General features: G+C 34.5%; 1 protein-coding gene across 2 annotated transcripts in view; it reads right to left on the reverse strand.

The window, feature by feature from the left end:
• Positions 1-20,100, reverse strand: part of LOC110999761 (vacuolar protein sorting-associated protein 13A) — a 32,782-nt gene that overhangs the window by 3,099 nt on the left and 9,583 nt on the right. For both annotated transcript variants that reach the window (XM_045629350.1, XM_045629349.1), the window contains 36 exons: positions 19,848-20,077; positions 19,261-19,403; positions 18,864-18,998; positions 18,232-18,400; positions 17,984-18,130; positions 17,626-17,751; positions 17,341-17,407; positions 17,088-17,245; positions 16,465-16,672; positions 16,161-16,272; positions 15,260-15,478; positions 14,681-14,874; positions 14,338-14,466; positions 13,560-13,922; positions 13,042-13,316; positions 12,534-12,707; positions 11,833-12,152; positions 11,445-11,583; positions 11,085-11,292; positions 10,692-10,805; positions 10,532-10,619; positions 10,239-10,380; positions 9,822-9,956; positions 9,422-9,624; positions 8,890-9,026; positions 8,462-8,737; positions 7,759-7,922; positions 7,057-7,263; positions 6,503-6,775; positions 4,064-4,195; positions 3,654-3,796; positions 2,148-3,365; positions 1,828-2,020; positions 1,485-1,605; positions 1,241-1,351; positions 171-313 (listed from right to left, as the gene is read on the reverse strand). In XM_045629350.1, coding sequence (XP_045485306.1) covers positions 171-313; positions 1,241-1,351; positions 1,485-1,605; positions 1,828-2,020; positions 2,148-3,365; positions 3,654-3,796; positions 4,064-4,195; positions 6,503-6,775; positions 7,057-7,263; positions 7,759-7,922; positions 8,462-8,737; positions 8,890-9,026; positions 9,422-9,624; positions 9,822-9,956; positions 10,239-10,380; positions 10,532-10,619; positions 10,692-10,805; positions 11,085-11,292; positions 11,445-11,583; positions 11,833-12,152; positions 12,534-12,707; positions 13,042-13,316; positions 13,560-13,922; positions 14,338-14,466; positions 14,681-14,874; positions 15,260-15,478; positions 16,161-16,272; positions 16,465-16,672; positions 17,088-17,245; positions 17,341-17,407; positions 17,626-17,751; positions 17,984-18,130; positions 18,232-18,400; positions 18,864-18,998; positions 19,261-19,403; positions 19,848-20,077 — 7,316 coding nt within the window. The remainder of the gene's footprint in view (positions 1-170; positions 314-1,240; positions 1,352-1,484; positions 1,606-1,827; positions 2,021-2,147; positions 3,366-3,653; positions 3,797-4,063; positions 4,196-6,502; positions 6,776-7,056; positions 7,264-7,758; positions 7,923-8,461; positions 8,738-8,889; positions 9,027-9,421; positions 9,625-9,821; positions 9,957-10,238; positions 10,381-10,531; positions 10,620-10,691; positions 10,806-11,084; positions 11,293-11,444; positions 11,584-11,832; positions 12,153-12,533; positions 12,708-13,041; positions 13,317-13,559; positions 13,923-14,337; positions 14,467-14,680; positions 14,875-15,259; positions 15,479-16,160; positions 16,273-16,464; positions 16,673-17,087; positions 17,246-17,340; positions 17,408-17,625; positions 17,752-17,983; positions 18,131-18,231; positions 18,401-18,863; positions 18,999-19,260; positions 19,404-19,847; positions 20,078-20,100) is intronic.

The raw sequence follows: 20,100 nt of genomic DNA on the forward strand, positions 1-20,100 counted from the left end.
AAATCTTTCTTAAAAGATGAACTGTTGTAAGCTATAGGTACATTTTATTGAAATATTTTATAAACTTAAAACCTTGTATTGGTACAATTTCTTATATTCACTGTGCTGCCGATAAAAAGCAAATTAAAATATAATTAAATAAATAAATAATTCTTCTAGAATTTACGAACCTCCAGGGTAGAGCATTCTCGGGGAAGCCTTCGACGGGCTACGAGCCTTCCGCCGGACCGCTCCGCGCACGCTCGCAGCGCCGCTTCAGCACTATCGACGCCCGTTCGGTGCAAAGCCACACGAGATACTTCTCGGCATATGTCTATACATACATAATTTTAAATTTCTCAATGATCGTGTTAATATTTTCCTTTATTTTTATTATCTATGTATATTGTAGCCACATCTATAATATAAAATCGGTAGGAAGAAGCATTTAGAGTTTAATATCAATAACAAAAACACGTGCTATACATAAATAAGTGCAATAGTTTATAACTTATCTTCAAAGATGCACAGACCCATCAAAGTACATAATGAATTATCGTATTTTTATGCATTAAGTATTAGGAAACCTTAACAAATAATAGTATATTAGTAATTTTGAATAATCTGTACATAATCACTGCAATTAATAGTGGTACTTACATCGAACAACAGTACTATCTTCATCTACTCATCCAAAAGATTGAACAGTAAACAAAAACGACACGTTAATGATTAACAAGCAAGTGACATTAAAATTGTAATGGTTTATTAGATATAAAGTGACCATGCTTTTATAAGACTAATAAACCATCAACTGAAACATATAAAATATTCATATCGTTTACATGCATGGAGAAAATTAAATTGTGATGTAAGTCAATTTTATACAATTTAATTTTCATTTTTAGATTCGAATGCTCGTTGGTTACTCCGTTTTTTATAAATAATAATATACACAAATATACAAACATTGATTAGACAGACATTAATACAGATTTATATAAAAATGCTCGTACAGTTGGATAACACTAATATATTTGCAATATTGTAATAAAACAACAGACATGCGTTATGTAGGAAATAATAATAAAATAACTATCTACGCCTAAAATACTTAGGATATCCCGCCAAGTTGGTTATTGTTATAAAACAATACACCCCTCAAACACGTAATACTCACTAATATTACAATGTCAATATAGCAATAGAAAAGAACATTTCATTAGTTCAAACCAACTAAAAATCTATTCAAAGTTCTTACCCAGCGTAGGCCTTGCAATAACTCCAGTGACGGCAAGTGCAACACTCGCAGGGTTAGTTTTGTTGGCCTCTAGCACAGCGCTAGGCAAGTCATCTATAATTTCTTTGCTGCCTATAATCAAAAGGAATTTTAATCATTATATAAAAGTCTTTTAATGAAATTTGGAAGCTTAAATGGGTTTGAAAAATCTTTTGAACCAAATTAAGCTGTAGCCAAAATAAATAATCGATCTTAATTTACTAACCCAGTGTCGTTTTTATGGATTTATAGGGAGTGGTAAGGTGGGGTGACTCTGCTGCTAGCAGTCGAGTAGCGCCGCTTAGCACAGCTTGAGACGTAGCAGACATGCGACGAGAACAGGAACCCTAAATCATTATTTACTGTTGTAATACATATTTTTGTATTCAGTCACGTATACTAACTATAGTACTATATAAATTTAAGACAGAGTAAGGCTCCGCGCATAGTGGTTTTATATTATTTTTAGTTTAAATTTTAGGTTATTATTATATTATGTGCTATGTGGCGTAACGCTTTTAATAAATAAAAGCAATTAATATAAAGTACATTATTTAGAAATTATTTACCATATACGGCTCATAAAAGTATTTCAAAGTCTTAGTAAAGTCCCCAATGTAGCTGTAAGGATTTCCAAGGATATTCAGTCCTAAAACAAGTACGTAGAACTGCTGGACAAGCTGGTGCCAGTAGTGACGTGATGCGGCATCCAGTAATGCCGGTATTGTTATTGGAGCATTCCTTAGCTCTAGGTAGCTCATTCTGTAATAGATGTTGCTCGTTAGAGTATATTAATTATTAATAAACAGTTTTTATATTATTCCAGAGACAGCCAATCCAAGAAATAGATTTCTACACAATAGTCGCTATCAAATGTAACAGGTCTTACCTTAAAACGACATCTTTCATGTCACACAAAGATGATCCCCAGGAATTAAATAAATACTCCAACAAATCGCTGTTAAACAACTTCGGTCTGTTTTCCTTCTGAGCTCCAAATCGTCTACCGGGGCTTCCTTCATCACCCGTATACCCTCTAGATGACAAACTAAGAACCAATTTGATCGGTGACAAATGTACAAACTCAAAGATAACACTCCTTTGAGCATTTGTCTGTCCTTTCACGGCTATGATCGGAAGAGGCATATGAACAAGCGCCAAATCGGCCCTTAACCTCACCGCTGGTTTTTCATCCACCTTCCAGTGATTCAGTATATCAAATGCGTGGTTCACAAAACCTCTATCTAAATTCACACAATACTCTTGTATCACAACTTTCAAGTTTTTGTAGATGTCATGGTTTAATGACGGCCGATACTGTTTCAAAAGCTGGACTTCCATACATGGTTTATCTCTCTTTGATTTTAAATGGGCTGGCAATGTAGCAGGATATAAGACACTTGGGAATACTGCTTCGTGCAACTGATTGTCTATTTGCAGCCGTTGTAGTTTCATATGACAGTAGGTGTAGGTTTCAGATTTGCGTAACTGTAACCAGACTCCAGGGTTATATGTTCTTCTTAGTTCAGAAAAGAATGGTTTCGTCATTTGCATCTTTTCCAAGTCTATGTGGAGATATTCTTTGAGTTGACATTTCTTTTGCTCAGTTTGGTATTTCTCTTCTATCCAAGCTGTGAGGTCTGGAGCTAACTGTTTCCATTTATTGCTAACGTTGACTTCCCAGCGTGGAAGTGAATCCGATATACTGATATAGGATAATTCCTTTACTTTGTTGTCAGTCGGAACGCAAATGGAAAGACTGACGCTGGACAAGGCCAAGAATACTTCGTAATTGCTTCTTTCAGCATATATGCTCATTCTGTATTGATACGCTATACGTTCATCTTGGGCTAGTACGAAAACTCTTTGATAACCGTCCATATAAGATATCCAGTACACGATAACCTTATCTTTCCTCATTTTCTTGGTCTTAGGTATATGTTCCGGTGGATCTGACATATCGGAGTCGTCACTGCTGGAAGTGGATAGTTCGGGGGATTTGGGAGTAAGTCGTTTAAAAGTGGAAGAAAGCTTAGATGTCACACTATTAGTTACGACATGTGTTGACTGTTTTACTGTGTGGAAACAAACTTTCTCTTCGCCGTAACTGAAAACAAACGATATAAAATTTTCAAGTAAATAATAATAATAATAATAATAATTTATTTATTTTTCTCCCTTAAACATTAAACAATAATAATTCTTAATATAGTAACAGTATTGGGAGACTGGTTTCCAAACTAGGTAAGAACCTGTAATATGGATAATAATAAATCGTTATATTTTATAGAATAGTTTTCTCCAACTACATGCTGCACATTTGAATTAAAAAATAATAATTATATTAACCTACATCACCGCAAGACATTACTTGAAACTTGAAGACTGCACTTACCCATCTTGCGAGAAATCAGCGGTGAAACCTTTACCCTTGTTATTGTAGATGTTCCAAATAAGATTTCTATCCTTCAGGGGATCATCCCAAGTGTATAACATTGATTGATAGGGACTGAGTAACGCCACTTGTCCCGAATCCGTCTGATAAATAAGAGCATTTATTGTATTTATCAACTCAATATGTATGGTAGTTGAAACTACAAAGATCATAAAGTAAATGATTTTATGAATGAAGTAAATTCTGTATCTACCTCGACGTTCTCTATCTCATTTGGATTCTCAATAGTGAAATATTTCATTTTATTGATAGTAATTATAATTCTACGATATTATACTAAATGTTATACGCGAGAAAATAAATTATTATTATTATAAAAAAATGTAAAGTTAAGTTTTGTATGAATATACCTGATGTAACTTCAGGAAGAGATCTTCACATAAATTGTCGATACGTACAGGTGAATCGCCTGCGCGATATGGCTTGTAAGTGATCGTAAACGGTCGGTCTGTACCACCTGTTACCTCCACGCTGATAGCTGACTAAAAACGGATTGAAATAAAACTAATTATTTTCTATAATAACTTACCTAATAACAATCTTATTTATACTAAAATTTGATTAATGAAATATTGTATCTTAGGCTATGGGAAATAAAAATTAATCTTTTATTTATTTGTATAATATTTAGATATTTTTAAAAACAGTGCTTATGCACTTTTTCCTTCATTTTATAACAGACAGAAGCAGACTCGTAATTCAATGAAAAATATTCATGTAAAAATGCACAACGCTATAAAGCTATACCCGGCTATTGACAATTCACTTTATAATTTACTTCAGAAAATATAGAACCATATACATCAGTGTATCGCGAAATTAATATTTAATAGTTTAATAATCTTTGATTAAACGCAGACGAAGTCGAGAACTTCAACAACTATTATATATTGAAAGTTAAATCGTTACATCACTGGACGTCATATATTTGATCAGTACACCACTAACTTAATTTACAACTTTCGATTACGCACGTATAAGGTTCGGAACGCGGTTTCACTTCCGCTCAGTTTCAGGCGACTCGTGGACAAAATGACGTTAAAGCTCATTATATTGATATGTGTATTACAAGTGATCACATCGGTAATTTGCAGTGACTACAGAAATAATTACACGCGGTTTAAACGGGCGAAATATTATTCTAATCCACCGCCGAGATTTTATAAACTGCCGCCGCCACCTCAACTAGTACGAACTCCATTTTCTTACACGCCACCCCCTGATTACATGGACGGGGATCACCTTGCCCGAATGCCAGTTAAAGTAAATAAAAACAAGGAAGGTTTAGGCGATGAAGATTTTAAAAATCTCATAAAACATCTATCGAAACAGGATTTTGATAGGATCCTCGAATTGGCAGCTGAAAAAGACAGATATTCGAGGCCCTATGAAAAGAAGTCGAGCAACGTTTATAATAGTCAGCAGGACTTTCAAGAAAACAAAGCGATTCAGTTCCCCGATAGTGACCAAGTAATCCACATTGATGATACGCCACCAAGTAACTTCGTTCAAATCAAATCCACTAATAACATGGGAAGGGATCCATACGATAAGCCAGATGTCAATCCATATCTAAGTCCAGAAGAAACTCATAAAAATGAACAAATTTCATACTTAAATGGAGTTATTGAACAAGAATTTAATTCTGACGTTATAAATCATGAACCAGACAGTGACTCCAATAGTCATGCATTTTATACAAACAGTGACACAATGAAAGAAGAACGATTACCAAAGCCTGATAATTTAAGAGACGTTGCTGATTTTGAAATATCATACACAAATAACGTGCCTACGATTGTAAAATCAAACTCATATAAATTAGAAAACTTTGCTGATTTGCCCCTAATGAATTACGTGAACTCTAAATTAGAAAGTGTTAACTCCTACAACGTTCCTCATTACACGGTAAGTTAGTGCCAAAAAATTACTATTGCATGTTCTGCTAATAACCTTATCAAAAAAGTTTATTTCTTGATTCGATAATGTAGCAAAGTAACAAATGAAGAGAGTTGTCTGATTAATTGTGATAATGACGATATGAGTATGTATATTCCTCGCTATTATTATAAAGTTAAAGAGCACTTTGGTTTCTTTGAACACGCTAGTTTCAGTAACAACAGCTTGATAAAAGTTGAGCTGGAATTATTAAATGAAGAAAGCTAGGCTATTTCATCTTAATGAAATCAAAACGTGCGCAATCAACACAGCTATAATTTTAAGGATTCCATTGAAAAATCGAAATCCAATCATTGATAAATTGAATTCCAGGTAACTTCATCCAGACACCAACAGCCTCAATCAGTATCATCTTTTTCATCACCCGTACAACCAGCACCTCCAAAATCATTAGCAGCAGAGCAGAGCGATGCCCATCTCAAAGCAACTAAGATCTGGACTCATAAATCCACTGGAACGGCCTATACCCTACACGATGATGGGACCCTGTCTTTGGAGAGACCAATTAGACCGAAACGAAAGTTTTAAGTTATTGATTTATATGTATAAGAAGAAAGCTTTAAAATAATAAGATATTTAATATAGAATTAAGTTTTTTAAACGATTTTTAATTAAGAAAGTTATTTTTAATTAATATTAGTTTTTTATTTAATTATTTAATAATTACTTAATAATCTCGTATCACTTTAATTACGCCAGAATATTTTTCAACTTATTGATTCATAAACAATAAAAATTAACAAGAAAAGACTTTAATCGGAGTATCATAAATAATAAAACCTATCAACAATTACTTTAACTCAAGTAAGGTGCGATAAATAAAAACTTACGCCTTTATCCATCCTCAGAACAGTGAAATGGTTCTCAGCAATAGGAAAGTGTTGGGACACGACCATAGAGTCCCGGAACTTGCAATGCATGGCCATAGAGTCAGTTTGCGGCCAAAACGGTGTACATTGCTGTGGAGCTAAGTCTATCCACAGATCAGCCGTTTCATTTTCCTCCATGAAACGCAAATGCTTCTTGGTGTCATTGTAAACAATGAAGTATGGCAAGAGGGTCACGATCTTTGTCAGTTGAGGAGATAGTTCAGATAGGGTCACCTACAATTAAATATATAAAATTAAAAAGCGCGTCCTGAAATTTAAAATCTAAATATTATTTTTTTTATAGAACCGGAGGCAAACGGGCAGGAGGCTTACCTGATGTTAAGTGATACCGCCGCCCATGGACATTCTCAATGCCAGAGGGCTCGCGAGTGCGTTGCCGACCTTTTAAGAATTGGTACGCTCTTTTCTTGAATAACCCTAAGTCGAATTGGTTCGGAAATACTTCAGTGATTTCAAATACTTGGCTTAAATATTTGAATAGCGGAATATCTTACTTGCAGCAATATCCGATAATTTATCTTCCTCTCAGTGTGAGCACAGACCAACAGACCCGGGGACTCTGCGTACAATCGCGTAGCTCGCGACCACCCCGACTGATGTGCGCGTACCCGTACTCTTTCACCACGGCGACACAAACGCGATCCACTCTCACACCATAGTAATGGCTCTTCTGTTACTTCGTAGCAAACATCTGATCGACCCTGAACACAAAGTAAGCGTATAAAGTTATGCAGGCATTCGGCATCCTTATCCGTCAATATCTCCACGCACTTGCCTCATTTACTGGGTTGAATTTTAAAACGAACATACGGCGTGAAAGACGCAAAAGGCAAACAAAAAATGTGTACCTTTGTCCCACAAGTGTATAGGTGTGACTTCATACTTGAACGAGATAATGAAGATAAAGATATATGTATGAAGAAAGATCGGCAATCAATGAAAGTTTTAAATCCTGTTCATAAAGTACTTATATTTTTTATAAGACCACTAATAGCCAAGCGATCAGGCAGATCTATGGCCGAAAAGCTAAGCAACGGAGCTCGGATGACGAATACTCTATAATTATTCTTATAATATTTATGGGCAAGTTGGAGCCAGCTAGCGTTACCTCTTGTGCTATTTATCTAACTGACATATTGGACAATTCTGTAGCAAAAATTTTACAATATATTTTAATAATCCTATAAAATATTTACCTTTATCTGTAGTGGTAATCCAGTTTTATTAATTATCCAATAGGGCGCGTACAACAGTAGCCTCAAAGTGGGTGCTTGCTCTAACCGCGCTCGAATCACAAGCCGTTTATTACCACCCTCCGTCTCGCATTCTGTCGTCATACTTATCGTCTTCTCGTTCATATCTAAAAATACATTAGCATTACCTTATAAATAAAAAACGTCAAAACCGAAATCAGTATGTCAGAAGTTTACAAAATTGTAACTAGGGATGAAAGAGCATATAACTTGGGATATTTATTAAAAATGATAAGAAGTATGACGCAATTATCTTTTATTAAATGTTATATTATTTTTCGGAGTAATCACCTTCAACCTTCAAAGTCATATATATTCTTTGTATATCATTTTTCATAATTCATATTAAATTTTCAAAAAGACGCAAACAAATGACGACGCAGACTTCTAATTTTAAGGGAACAAAAGAGGATTAATTGTTTTCTTTCATTATTATTATATCTAATATCTGACCAAAAGTGTTTGCAAACATTGCCTGATAGTTTTATTTTCGTTCCAAGTAGAATCTATCGCATCGCTTATTACTAATTATTGAACACTCCTTGTATAATATGAAATGGATTGTGGAATTGAAATTTCTAGTAATTATTTCAACATTTTTGGTAGATTTAATATATCTTTAAATAGTACTATTGAAACTACTTACCAGGTAAATAGGTAAATCCTCCAGTCCAAGGTAAGCCTAAGTAATGAACGTCTAACGTGAACCTTATCGGCTTTCCAGGAGGTAACGTATACAAATGCGATTTTTCTCCAGCTTCCAACCTCACCTTAAAGTCTTCCGCATTTTTTTCTGACTTTTCCGTGGAAATTTTGACCTGGGCTTGTAGGGCATGTGGTACCCTGTTATGCAATGCCAATGGCGCTACGATGCGTATCAGTAAGTTCGGAATTGATCTATTTATTTTGCTCGATTGGCATCCTGCAATAAATAATATTAAAAACGTTGAAAAAAATTAATCATATACAAAATAATTTTGAAATCTAAAACGAGTAAAGGAAAAATAGATTAGCTAAGAGCTAGCATAAGATATTAAAATAAATTTAATAATAATAATATTTAAATAAATTTACCTTCTACAGGCAATACTCTCATAGCAAATACACTGGAATTGTTGTCTTCCAACGCTGGACACATTATGTCTCGAGGAGTTCCAATGTCATTGATGAGGTCCATCCACCAAATGCCTTGTGAACTTGCTTTGAAACTTCTAAAACGTAAAAACGACATCTCTACAGCCTGTCATTACTTTTAAGATTAAAATATCTTAGGGTCTGTTTCACAATGTATGAATAAAGTACCAAATAGCTATACAACACATAAATTATTCAGAAGATAAAAGTTCCGAATAAAAAACTTCCCTTTTCATGACGAATCACGCTATCTGACAGTCGTGAAACGCAACAATAGTGTTTATCCTACCAATAGGTAATAAATAGCTTATTTGGAACTTATCCGGACATTGTGAAACTGACCCTTACACTAACATACTTAACGAAAATTTTATAAAGCACTGGAAAAAAGTTTACATAACTTGTTGGAATTCTGCTATTAAAAATTATGTATGTATTGGTTAATCACGTATTTTACAGAAGTAAAACTTACTCGAAATTAGTAGGTACAACATAGAGTCTACAGTGATAAGCTACGTAAAGAGGAACGTTGAATGTTTCGTCTGGTGCAATAACGGCAAGGCGTAGAAGTCCGCAGAATGGATTCCTCACTGAGCCCACGCATTCTACACCGGCTGCTTCTAGTTCTGATTGTCGGTACAATAATTCCAGGGCGTATGACGTTTCGTTGCGAACCTAAGTTAGATTAATAAGGAACTTAAAAATATATAACATCGTTTCTGTAACAATGTATGATAAAAGGCATAATTAATTTCTTGAATTTTTTAAGCCATAACCATGATTTATTTCTCGATTGTTCGATCACAGGAATTTATAACTGTTTTTTACATCAACAGTAAACATACTATTACTAAAAATTAAAAACATTATACCTGTAAAGGAGATCTAACAACAATCTTCTTGTTGTTGAACTTGGATGTTCTTTCGACAGCAATGTAGTATCGCGTACCGTTTTTACTTGGATGTAAGACATGTAGCTTGGACAACGCACGTTGAGGACATAGAATCTAGTGACAAAAAAAGGTAATATTTAGGTTATTGACAAGTTGCTCAATAGTTCGGAAACAGATTATTTAACGTTGAGAGAGAAAAGAGTTTGAAACAGTGTTTCCCAAAGTTTTATGCACCTGAGTTTTTCTAAAATTCTTATGTCTCCTTATGAAACATACTTACATACATTTTTATTATAAAAAATAGAAATGTTCACTAAGAAACTTTAATTAAAATTTTTAGGTACAAATCACTAGGAAGTTAACGAAACACATTAATTAAATTTTTAAAACAGTTACAGTAAGGTTATCGAAGTCTTGAAGTTTGATGTGCAGCGTATGGTCTGTGAGACGTCGATGTAAGGAGTCTGCGGTAGGCGGTGCTCCAGGAGAAGTATGAGATGCTCCGCCCACTGCACTATATTCGAAGCCACCTTCGAAACTGTAATACAGTAAATATTATTTTTGGAAATTGTATTAAATATTACATTAAATGGAAAAAGACGAATAATTTATACCGTAAGCAATTACCATTTCGAGGACGTATATTACGGCGGAGCCTCAAGAATGTGTGCATTTAGTTTATAACTTACCAGTCCCATTCGTCACTTATATCCGTCATCTCTTGCTTAGATTCTTTTTCCATTTCATCCAGCAAGTCTGCGCCGGATGTATCGTAACCTGTAAAATGTATTTATACGAATAACGTCCCAATGAGATATTCTGCTGAAGATGCAGTTCCCGCAGTCTTACCTGGAGTGCTAGGTCTGCTGGTATCAAGGTCATAGTCAGCTTCTGCGAGAACTTTGTCGTTACCAGCCAAGTCTGTTTCGGTTTTAGTTCTCAGTTGCACCGAGGAACCAGGCCCTGTATACATTATATGATATACGATATCTGACATTCAAATTTAAACATGCTAAAATATGGAAGGTGTAAAGGGTTTTTATAAATTGATTATTAATATTTACATTTCATAATTATTAAAATAAATCTGTTGTGAAATTAAAAATTACAACGTTTCGTTACAATAGATTACGTTACGTTACGTTACGTTTTTGCATTAATCACCTCTGCTCTAATTCGATTAAAATACAATATTTGTGGCATACCGAAGGATTGCAAGACTACGGTATTCATCAGTATTACCTATATCATTAACGAGGGTCAAACCCGGAGCAACAATTGCAGATACCACAGCTGTTCGGTCCAATACAGCCTCACTTAGTGCTCTAAGTGCACGCGCGGCGGAAGGTCCCAAAGTCACTGAGAGCAGAGATCGTGCTTCCAACACCACGTATGTGCATAAACGATTATCTTCAGACGTCGACTCCACGCTATCTTCTCTTTCTGGTTCCTAAATTTGACAACAACAAAATCGATGAAATATGGGATGGGATGATTATGGTTTGTTTAATAAAAATTGAATTCGAAATGGTTCGATTATACTTGGAGTAATCAGTGATCAATACCCTAAAATTTTCATGTATTATATAGATAAAGATATACCTGAACTGTAACCGATTTTTGCTCTTCTTTTTTCTCCTCTCCATCAATAAGAGTTTCAGGCTGTTCTTCTTCTTTATCACTCTGTTCTGGAGCCGAGGAGTCTTCATCATTGCTGACTTCTTCAGCACTTGATTCACTGCTATAAATCAAAATATTTTTTTTTAATTAATATGTCGTTTTAATTGATAAGTAATCGTTAAGACTTTAGATTTGATTTATCTCTCGCATCATAAGGCCACCAGTTGCCCTCCTTTTTATTTAATTATGTCAATTGAATTATAGTTCTGTATGCTACGAATAATAATTTAATAAAAATGTGTATAAATTCTGGTAATATTATAAAGTAACACATCAATTATTATTATTATTACTTATTAATAACTCTTACTCCATAAACAAATGTCCCATGGCATCGGACATTTTATCCATCTTCTCTCCTTCGCTGTCCGAATTTGATTCGTCAATATCCAATGCCCTTAAGAACGACATACTGCTAGCTTCAAAGTCGACGTTATAGCCCTTATTTTCTTTATCATAAGGACTACGTATAAAAGTCATCTCATTATCTGTGTCAGCCTCATCTGCAGACGTCTCCGATCCAAATTCATTGCGTTTTTTGTTCTTTTTCTTTGTTTCTGGGACATTGTCTGATACTGATTCTTCTTGCTCGTTTTGAATCAAACGTGCCGACATTGGGTACGATTTCGCCTTAAAATATTTATTTAGAATAAGCTATTATTCGTTTTGTTATTAGAATTTCTCAAAGGTTCGCGGTTACGGTACGGTTTTAAGGGGTATATGTATTTTTAATGAATTTTTACATAACACACTAGTGGTCAGATTAATAAATAATAAGTATATATGAATCCTAAAAAACTCCAGAAACAACAACTCAAACTCATGGATATTACTTAACATAGTAGCAAAATTTTTTGAAATAATTAATTCAATTATCCTTATCAATACCTTAAACAAGACCTTATGAAATAATATCATCTATATACAAATTTTAGCCTTTAAAATATTAATATATTTGTTAATGGGATTTGCTTTATCTATAACTATATAAGATATAAAACACTAAATTACCTGGAATATAGTAGCAATGAGTTCCCATGCGCTCTGTTTGTTATCTTCTACCACAGGCTCTATAAGTGGCTCCCATACAGACAAATGATCATTATATACACTGGCCTGAAGACGCAGTCCTCCCGATCCGCGTGCCTCGCCTGTCCATTCCGATATTGTTAGCTCGGTAGACATCTGTTGAACAATGTTGGGTGGTGAAAAAGACGGATTTTTATATAATTTCTTGAAGTTCGAATAACTGTAAGTCATATCAAGAAACACAGACTGCTTGGGTAGTTTTTATTCTTCTGAGAATCTGATTTTTCTCAATTCCTATTTGAATTTAAGTCTTTTAAGGCCTACTCTCACAACACAAGTCAAAGTGTATAAGTATTGTAAAACATTGAATACATTACATCTCATATGGAATTATATACCATAGATAAAATAATATAAACACACACACACATATAGTATATACACGTATATATTCCTATAAACCTCACAATTAGTACCACAACTCTCCTACCTTAACTAACAGAACCGGAATCCTTGCAGTCTGCTCAAGTTCAAACATGATGCGCACTATAGGGACAGTAACTACGAATGTCTCTGTAACTTTTCCAGTGGGATACTTTGGCTGTAGGTACGTGTCTTCAGTATGGAAAGAGAGATATGGAGCAACCTTCTTCGGAGCCCAGAGATCCTCGTCATGCTTCTCCGATTGGGGATTATAAGTTGAGAAGTTGAATAGCTCCTTTTCATCCGGTACTGCCAGCTCCGAGGACACTTCCTCGATTATGTCTATAAACAAGAACGGGCTTTAATCAATCAATCAAAATTTATTTATTCAGTTTAGATGCGACTTAAGGCATGCTTATGAATGTCAAAAAATATATATTAAACTAACGACTTATATAATCCACTCAAATCACACAAAATTTCAATTTGAACAATATTGCCTAAGTTAAAAATGGCGTTCTAATATTACTAAAAATTATTATTAACTTAAAAATTTCTGCTTCTTTTTAATTCTATCAAACTTACCTAAAACAGTGTGTATCGTCGTCGCTGCGACGTGCATGTTGACTTCCGACACCGACAACTTTACTTTGACCCCTTCCTCGATACTCTTAAAGCTCTTTGAGAACTCAAGATCACACGGCTTCAGTACAAGCTGGGGTGGAAGATTTTTCAATTTTGACTGAAGTTTGGACATAATTTGAAGCCCAGCGAGGGATATTACTAAGGATTCAGTGTTGGAGTGGAATGAGTAATCCACGATCAGCTCTGTCCTGAGAAGAAGGGCGTGGCCTTCAGTTTTATTAAGGTCGGTGAAGAACATTATCTCGGGTTGTCGACATTGTATGGATATGGATAGACTGGGTCTCTCTTCGGGCACCGACGTTGCTGTAATCAGTAATAAAATAATTAATAAATTTAAAATTTAATAATTACAAATAGTAATTGCCGCTTGTTTAATTAGTATACAAAAGTTAATACTTCTTTAAGTCAAAACATATATGTATGTACCTATGTATGTAAAAAAAATTAGGGCACAAGGTTGTGTTTGTGTTATGTCGTATATCAGGTATATACGACATAACACAATATTAAAAAAATAAGTGCTACAAGCTTTTAAGATAATTTCAGTATGTTACGATAAAGTAATGATATGTTACGTGACAAGTTGTCTGAAATACACACAAGCAGAAAGTCCATCAGTGCACAGCCTGTCGATATTTGGAGGGAGATAAATTTTAAAAGTATTTTCGTACAGTGCTAAATAATTTTCAAAGTGTATGTAACTGTGATATTGACAAACCCGTAGAATAATAACCACTAGTAGAATCACTCGAACTGGGAAACCTTCCAGTTCTGTTATTGTTACCACGGTTAGGTGGATCACCTACGTAGCCATGGTTTACCACACCACCGTCCATGGTTTTATCACCTGTAATAACAAATGGTGTTATTAAAAACCGTTAATAAAATGTGGGTAACTTACTAAAATAATGATAAAACCAAATATAGTTATGTTGTAGGTATACAATTTGTAAGCTACTGCTAGTATATTCTAAGCCAATTAAATATAGTAATTATGTACTAAACGTATTTCTTTGTTGATGACTAAGTATTTTATATGCGATACATATGTTAAGACTTACCAGGCATAGCGCTGAGAAGAGTCCTGACTAAATTGATCAAAAAGGGCGGAGCCAAATTCAGTCTCGTCTTTTCCACTCTAAGATCGACATTAATGGCACGGGACGATCTTCGCACAGAGAGCTCAAGTAACGCTGGCCGCACTACGGCTATTCCACCGGATGAGCGGGATCCACCGCCTTGGGATTGGAAGATTCTACAAGAAATATTTGTTTTAAATATGTCATATTTCCAAATTATTTTAAAATAAAAATTACAACAAAACACTTTCAAGTTGTTATATATAGATGGATGGCATTGTAAATAAATTATTTAACATTAAGTGAAATGATGTATTAAGATTCTCAATATTTCATTTAAAAGAGATTCATAATTAGGTCAAAGCTTGCCCTAGTTTTTGAAGTGAAAATATAAACAAAGATACATTAAAGTACAATTAAAAAACATCATCTGTTTCTACTGTTGAAAAAATAAATTTAAAGTATTAAAATGTTGTGTTTGATCTACAACTGTTTGGCCACCCTGCATATGTTACACGTTAAAATAGCATTATCGTATAGCAAGTATTAGCTTTTAGTTACCTTCGTATAGCAATACTTGTATCAGGTCGAATATCTTCAACGAGTAGACTCTGCAGACTGGCTTTCATCTCAACACTATTGTCTGAAAAGTAATCGAACACCACAGTTGCTTCTCCCGATGTTAATTTCGCTAGGCCGTGGTTTAAGTCACGCACTGGAGAACTAAGGACTTCGTCGAGGTCTGAGAATAATTTTAGTTCTATTCCTTCAAGGGTGAATCTGAAAACAGGTGTTCATAAATTCATAGCAGTTTACTGTAAATCAATTTCTACTAAAACTATTACCTTAATTTTATAAGCCGTATAGTTAAATTTCTATGGAAATCAGATTGAATAAGTGCAAGTGTTACCTCGTGATTCTTCAAGTAATTAATATAAAGCTTTTTCAAGACTTGTATACTAGCTGTACTAACATATGGACCTCAAACTTGGGCGGCTACTATAGCGGAGCATACAAAGCTACAGGCATGTCAAACATGTTGATGATGGCGCAATGTATGATAGGAAAGAAAAGAATAGATAAAATAAAAATGAATAAGAATATTAATTAAGGTAGTAGATAATAAAAAAATAACTTAAGTGAAAATAGGCGGGGCACATAGCAAGAGGATCAGAAAAGTGGAGCGAGAATGTTCTTAACTACAGTTAAGTTGGTTCCAGCCCAAAGTACGATAAACACAAAGGAGGAAGAATATTTAGAAGATGGATAGAGCAAACGAAGAAAACAACAGGACATGGCAGAGAGACGAAACGTTCATTAGTATCGTCGGAAATTGAACTATATGCCTATGTAATAGACACGGAGGTGATGTACAGTTTATATAATATAGTAAATAATATCATATAAATATATTCTACTCCTATTGGAGGTAAATTATATTTTTTTTACAATTAGTCTATACCTCATGACAGACTCCTTACGCACAGGTTCCCCTTGCGCAAAAAAAGCTTGCAACTTTTTAACTTGCTCATCTGTTGGTGCCAACTCTATAGGCGAAGTTGGCACAATCATACCTGTAAGAAAATTTGCAATACAAATGGTAATTGAAAAACTCTTTACCTAACCCAAATAAATAAAACAACAAAGGAAGATTCTAACTCCAAAATACCCACAGACATCGTATTAATAGTATTCTAGATTTTATTGTATTCATATTCGTATTAATAGTATTATTTGATTCAGAATTTTGCATGAAAATTACTAACCAATATAATTGCCTTCGCTCAAATTGTCAGTCCATACAGCGAAGAGCGTAGCCAAGTCCTTCTGTCCAATATTAATATTAACGGTGTCCATCGTAATATCTGCTTCACACAGAAGTAAGTCCCGATACGCGGCGACGTTTGATACTTGAACGTACCCAATTGTACGTTTTAAGTCACAACGCACTGATATAGACTCTAGGATTGGTTCCTGGGATAATATAAATACTGTTATGTCTAGAATAAGATACATTTATACCGTTTTGCTTCTACACACTCCGCGAGTTAGTTGGCGTAAGAAGAGACATTTGTTTCGTTTAGACTGATAATAATAATTATACAAAAATTTCTAGTTCCAACAACATTGAATTTTTGATTTTGTAATTCTTCAAAATGAATCGAGAGTTAACGTCATAAAAAGAACTTAATTAATAATTCATGAGATATTTATGTTTATGTTCATTAAAACTGGAATATAACACGGCATATAATATAAGGGCAAATAGATCTATAGAAAAATACTATCCAAATTAGATTATGTCAAGGTTCTTGCATCAACTAAGTATTTAAATTTTGGTATTGTAATATTTTGAGTAGAAAAAAAAACATATATTAATTTCTCGTACCTGCACTTCTAAAGTACCAGCTAAAGTCATGACAGCTCTGGACAGAGTGATATTGTCCAGTTTGAATAAAACGTTATCAATGACAGGACTTTGAATAGGACTGGAAGCTTCTTGGCTTATATTCACTGTCTTGAAGAAGTTCTCTATCTTGAGATCACCTGTAGGAGGAAAATTTTAAAAACCAAATAAATACGCTTAACCAATATTATTAAATGTTAAATGCATATTTTCTAATAATTTGTATTAAACATACCTAAGTTGAAAACCAACAAATTAGGCGACGATGGCTTTTGAGGCAGCAACAAAACTGGCGCATGTATCTGAAATATTAATAAAAACATTAATATTATTATATAATTCGTAAGCCCTGGGTGCGATGTCAAAATTTTCACAACCCTAAAATGTTATCTACTATACTATGTAAATTTCTCAAGTTGGGGATTTTTTAATTCGAAACCTCATAACATATCTACCAGGTACCAATGTATAGCAATAAGACTTGTTTTACTATGCGTGTGAGAGCGTTTAATAGCCCTACCTCAATAGCCAGACTGACTCTGATGACAGAAGTTCGCAATTCCGCTGCTTGTTCGTGGGCCGCTCTCTCCGCCGCGACAGCCGCTTCAGTCGCCGCCGTAGTAGGTATGAGGAGTTCAAGAAATTGCTGGAAATATTATTTTTTCACTAATATTAAAGTATACAAAAACAATGAACAATAAAACATAGACAGAATTAATTAATTATTATTAATTGTTTAATTATTAACTTAATAATTTCCTGAAAAATTATGCATCAAATTTAATGTTTGGTACATATTTTTTTATATTAAGCGAAGGTCTCCATAGCAACAACATTACTAATTAAAAAAAATCCAATATTCAAAAGTAATTGAATACCTGCAAATTGTATATAAGGGAGCAGAACAACACGATGTGTAGTCGACCTACGTATATACGTAGCTCTGCCCGGGGTCTCGCTTCAACACCACTCGATGAACGTACATATTTCATTTCCAATACTTTGTCTTCGTCAGGCCATACCAACTGAAATTATTGTGTAAAAATTTCATGGAAGTTCAATATTACAAAAAAATCATGTTTTTTTTATTGAATCAATAAATAAACAAATAAGTAATTAGAATAACCTTCGGATAGAGCGTGGCTTCAGATAAATCGTCAGCTTGCAAAGAACCAAGGTAAAGGCGAAAGACAAGTCGATCGTTGGCGCGAAAAACGCAGTCACTCTCCAATGCGACGATTCGCCATTCCACAGCGCCTTCTGTTTGACACGCACGAATTCGTATACAGGATACCCTAAATAAAAAGACAGTTGATTAAATGGTAGGCCAAGATTAGGGAGTCAAACAACTGGAGACTACATAGCTAAACCGATTTTGTTAAACAATACTTCTAAAGATTACAACAATGTATTACAAGAAGTGTTTATTTAGTATAAACCATGCATTGTAATGTGTAACCCTTTTAAGTAAAAAAAAATCATGTGTCACGATACCCAGCTCTTCCGCAACAAACTTAATATTAATAATTTTTTTTTAATTGTTTACAACACGTGGTGTGTGTGGGTGCATTTGAGTGAGTGAGTATAATGTAATAGGTCTCAGTAGCATCTCAAATTCTGCGTAAGGTGGATCCGTACAGTCCGTTTAGTTTATAAATTTTATTGTTTTGTTTTCTTAAATTATTTAATGATTCGTTTTGGTAACAAAGAAGAGATTTCGTAAAAGTTCAGTACAAGTAACATTTAAAATAATACTACCGCATAGAATAACTAAATTTTGTTGCTCCAGGTGGCACGGGTGGGTCGGCCTCAGGTTCCATAAGAAGGTCCCACAATCGTTGTGTCTTCGGCAACACCACGCTTGTTACATTTATAGCGTGACGTTGTTGTATTCTGAAAAAGCGATTTTATAATACGTATCTAAGATATTGAAATTATTATTATATACTCACAGAAATTTATGAAACGTGAATTTAAATTGAGAGTATGTTGAAACTTTTTCAGGGATTCACTAAAAATGGGTTATCTGTCGAAAACTTATATTTATTTCAAATGAGAAAATTATATTTCAAGCTAAATCTTCTTGCTGAAGCTGTTATATTTCATATTTATTTATTAAATTTAGTGTATTATAATTAGGGACTCGAGCACTAACTTTCTTTGTATATACTCCAAGTACTTGATGAGAGTGGCCAGAGCCGGAGCATGCGCTAGTATAGAGATGTCCCCTGTATCGGCCACTAGCGCATGTTCTACGTTGTGGAAATGTGAGCGGAACTCCGGACAGTTTGCACGAACCTAATGAAACATTTTAAAATTAATACTTCACTGTATACTTAAAGTATTGAAATTATTAAAACAAATCTATTACGAGTTATATTCCAATTTTAAATATATGAAATGAAAGATTTCTTAAATCTTAAGATTTAAGAGCTGTCGAAACATAAGAAGAGGTAGTTTTTATGCTTTCGATTAAATTCCACCCGTATCACCTCGACGTCCACCGTTCCAGAACTGCGCGTTTTTCTAGGCAGTTTTTGCCGCGCACCACCACATTGTGGAACCAGCTGCCGACTGAATTATTTCCGAACCAATTCGACTTAGGGTCCTTCAAGAAAAGAGCATACCAATTCTTAAAAGGCCGGCAATGCACTCGCGAGCCCTCTTGGTTTTGAGAGCATTGAGAGTGTCCATGGGCGGCGGTATCACTTTCGGTTTTCGACTATCATAGACATATCATACCTTTCTATAAAGTAAGTTAAACAGCTCTTCACTACTAGTCAACAACTCCAAGTATTGCCCAGTACTGCTGTGGTGCTGCTTATCTGTAAGCAACGCTGATCCAACTGACAATTGTACTGCGGGACCATAGGCCATTAGAGCCACGTCGAGGCACAGCTTTGTTACGCTTAACATGATGTAAGGTCGGTCCACTTGATCGTTGGATCGGTTGAGATTTATTACAATCTCACCTGAAATAAGATTAATAATCAGC

The sequence above is a fragment of the Pieris rapae genome, chromosome 9 (genome assembly GCF_905147795.1).
Source record: "Pieris rapae chromosome 9, ilPieRapa1.1, whole genome shotgun sequence".
Lineage (NCBI taxonomy): Eukaryota > Metazoa > Arthropoda > Insecta > Lepidoptera > Pieridae > Pieris > Pieris rapae.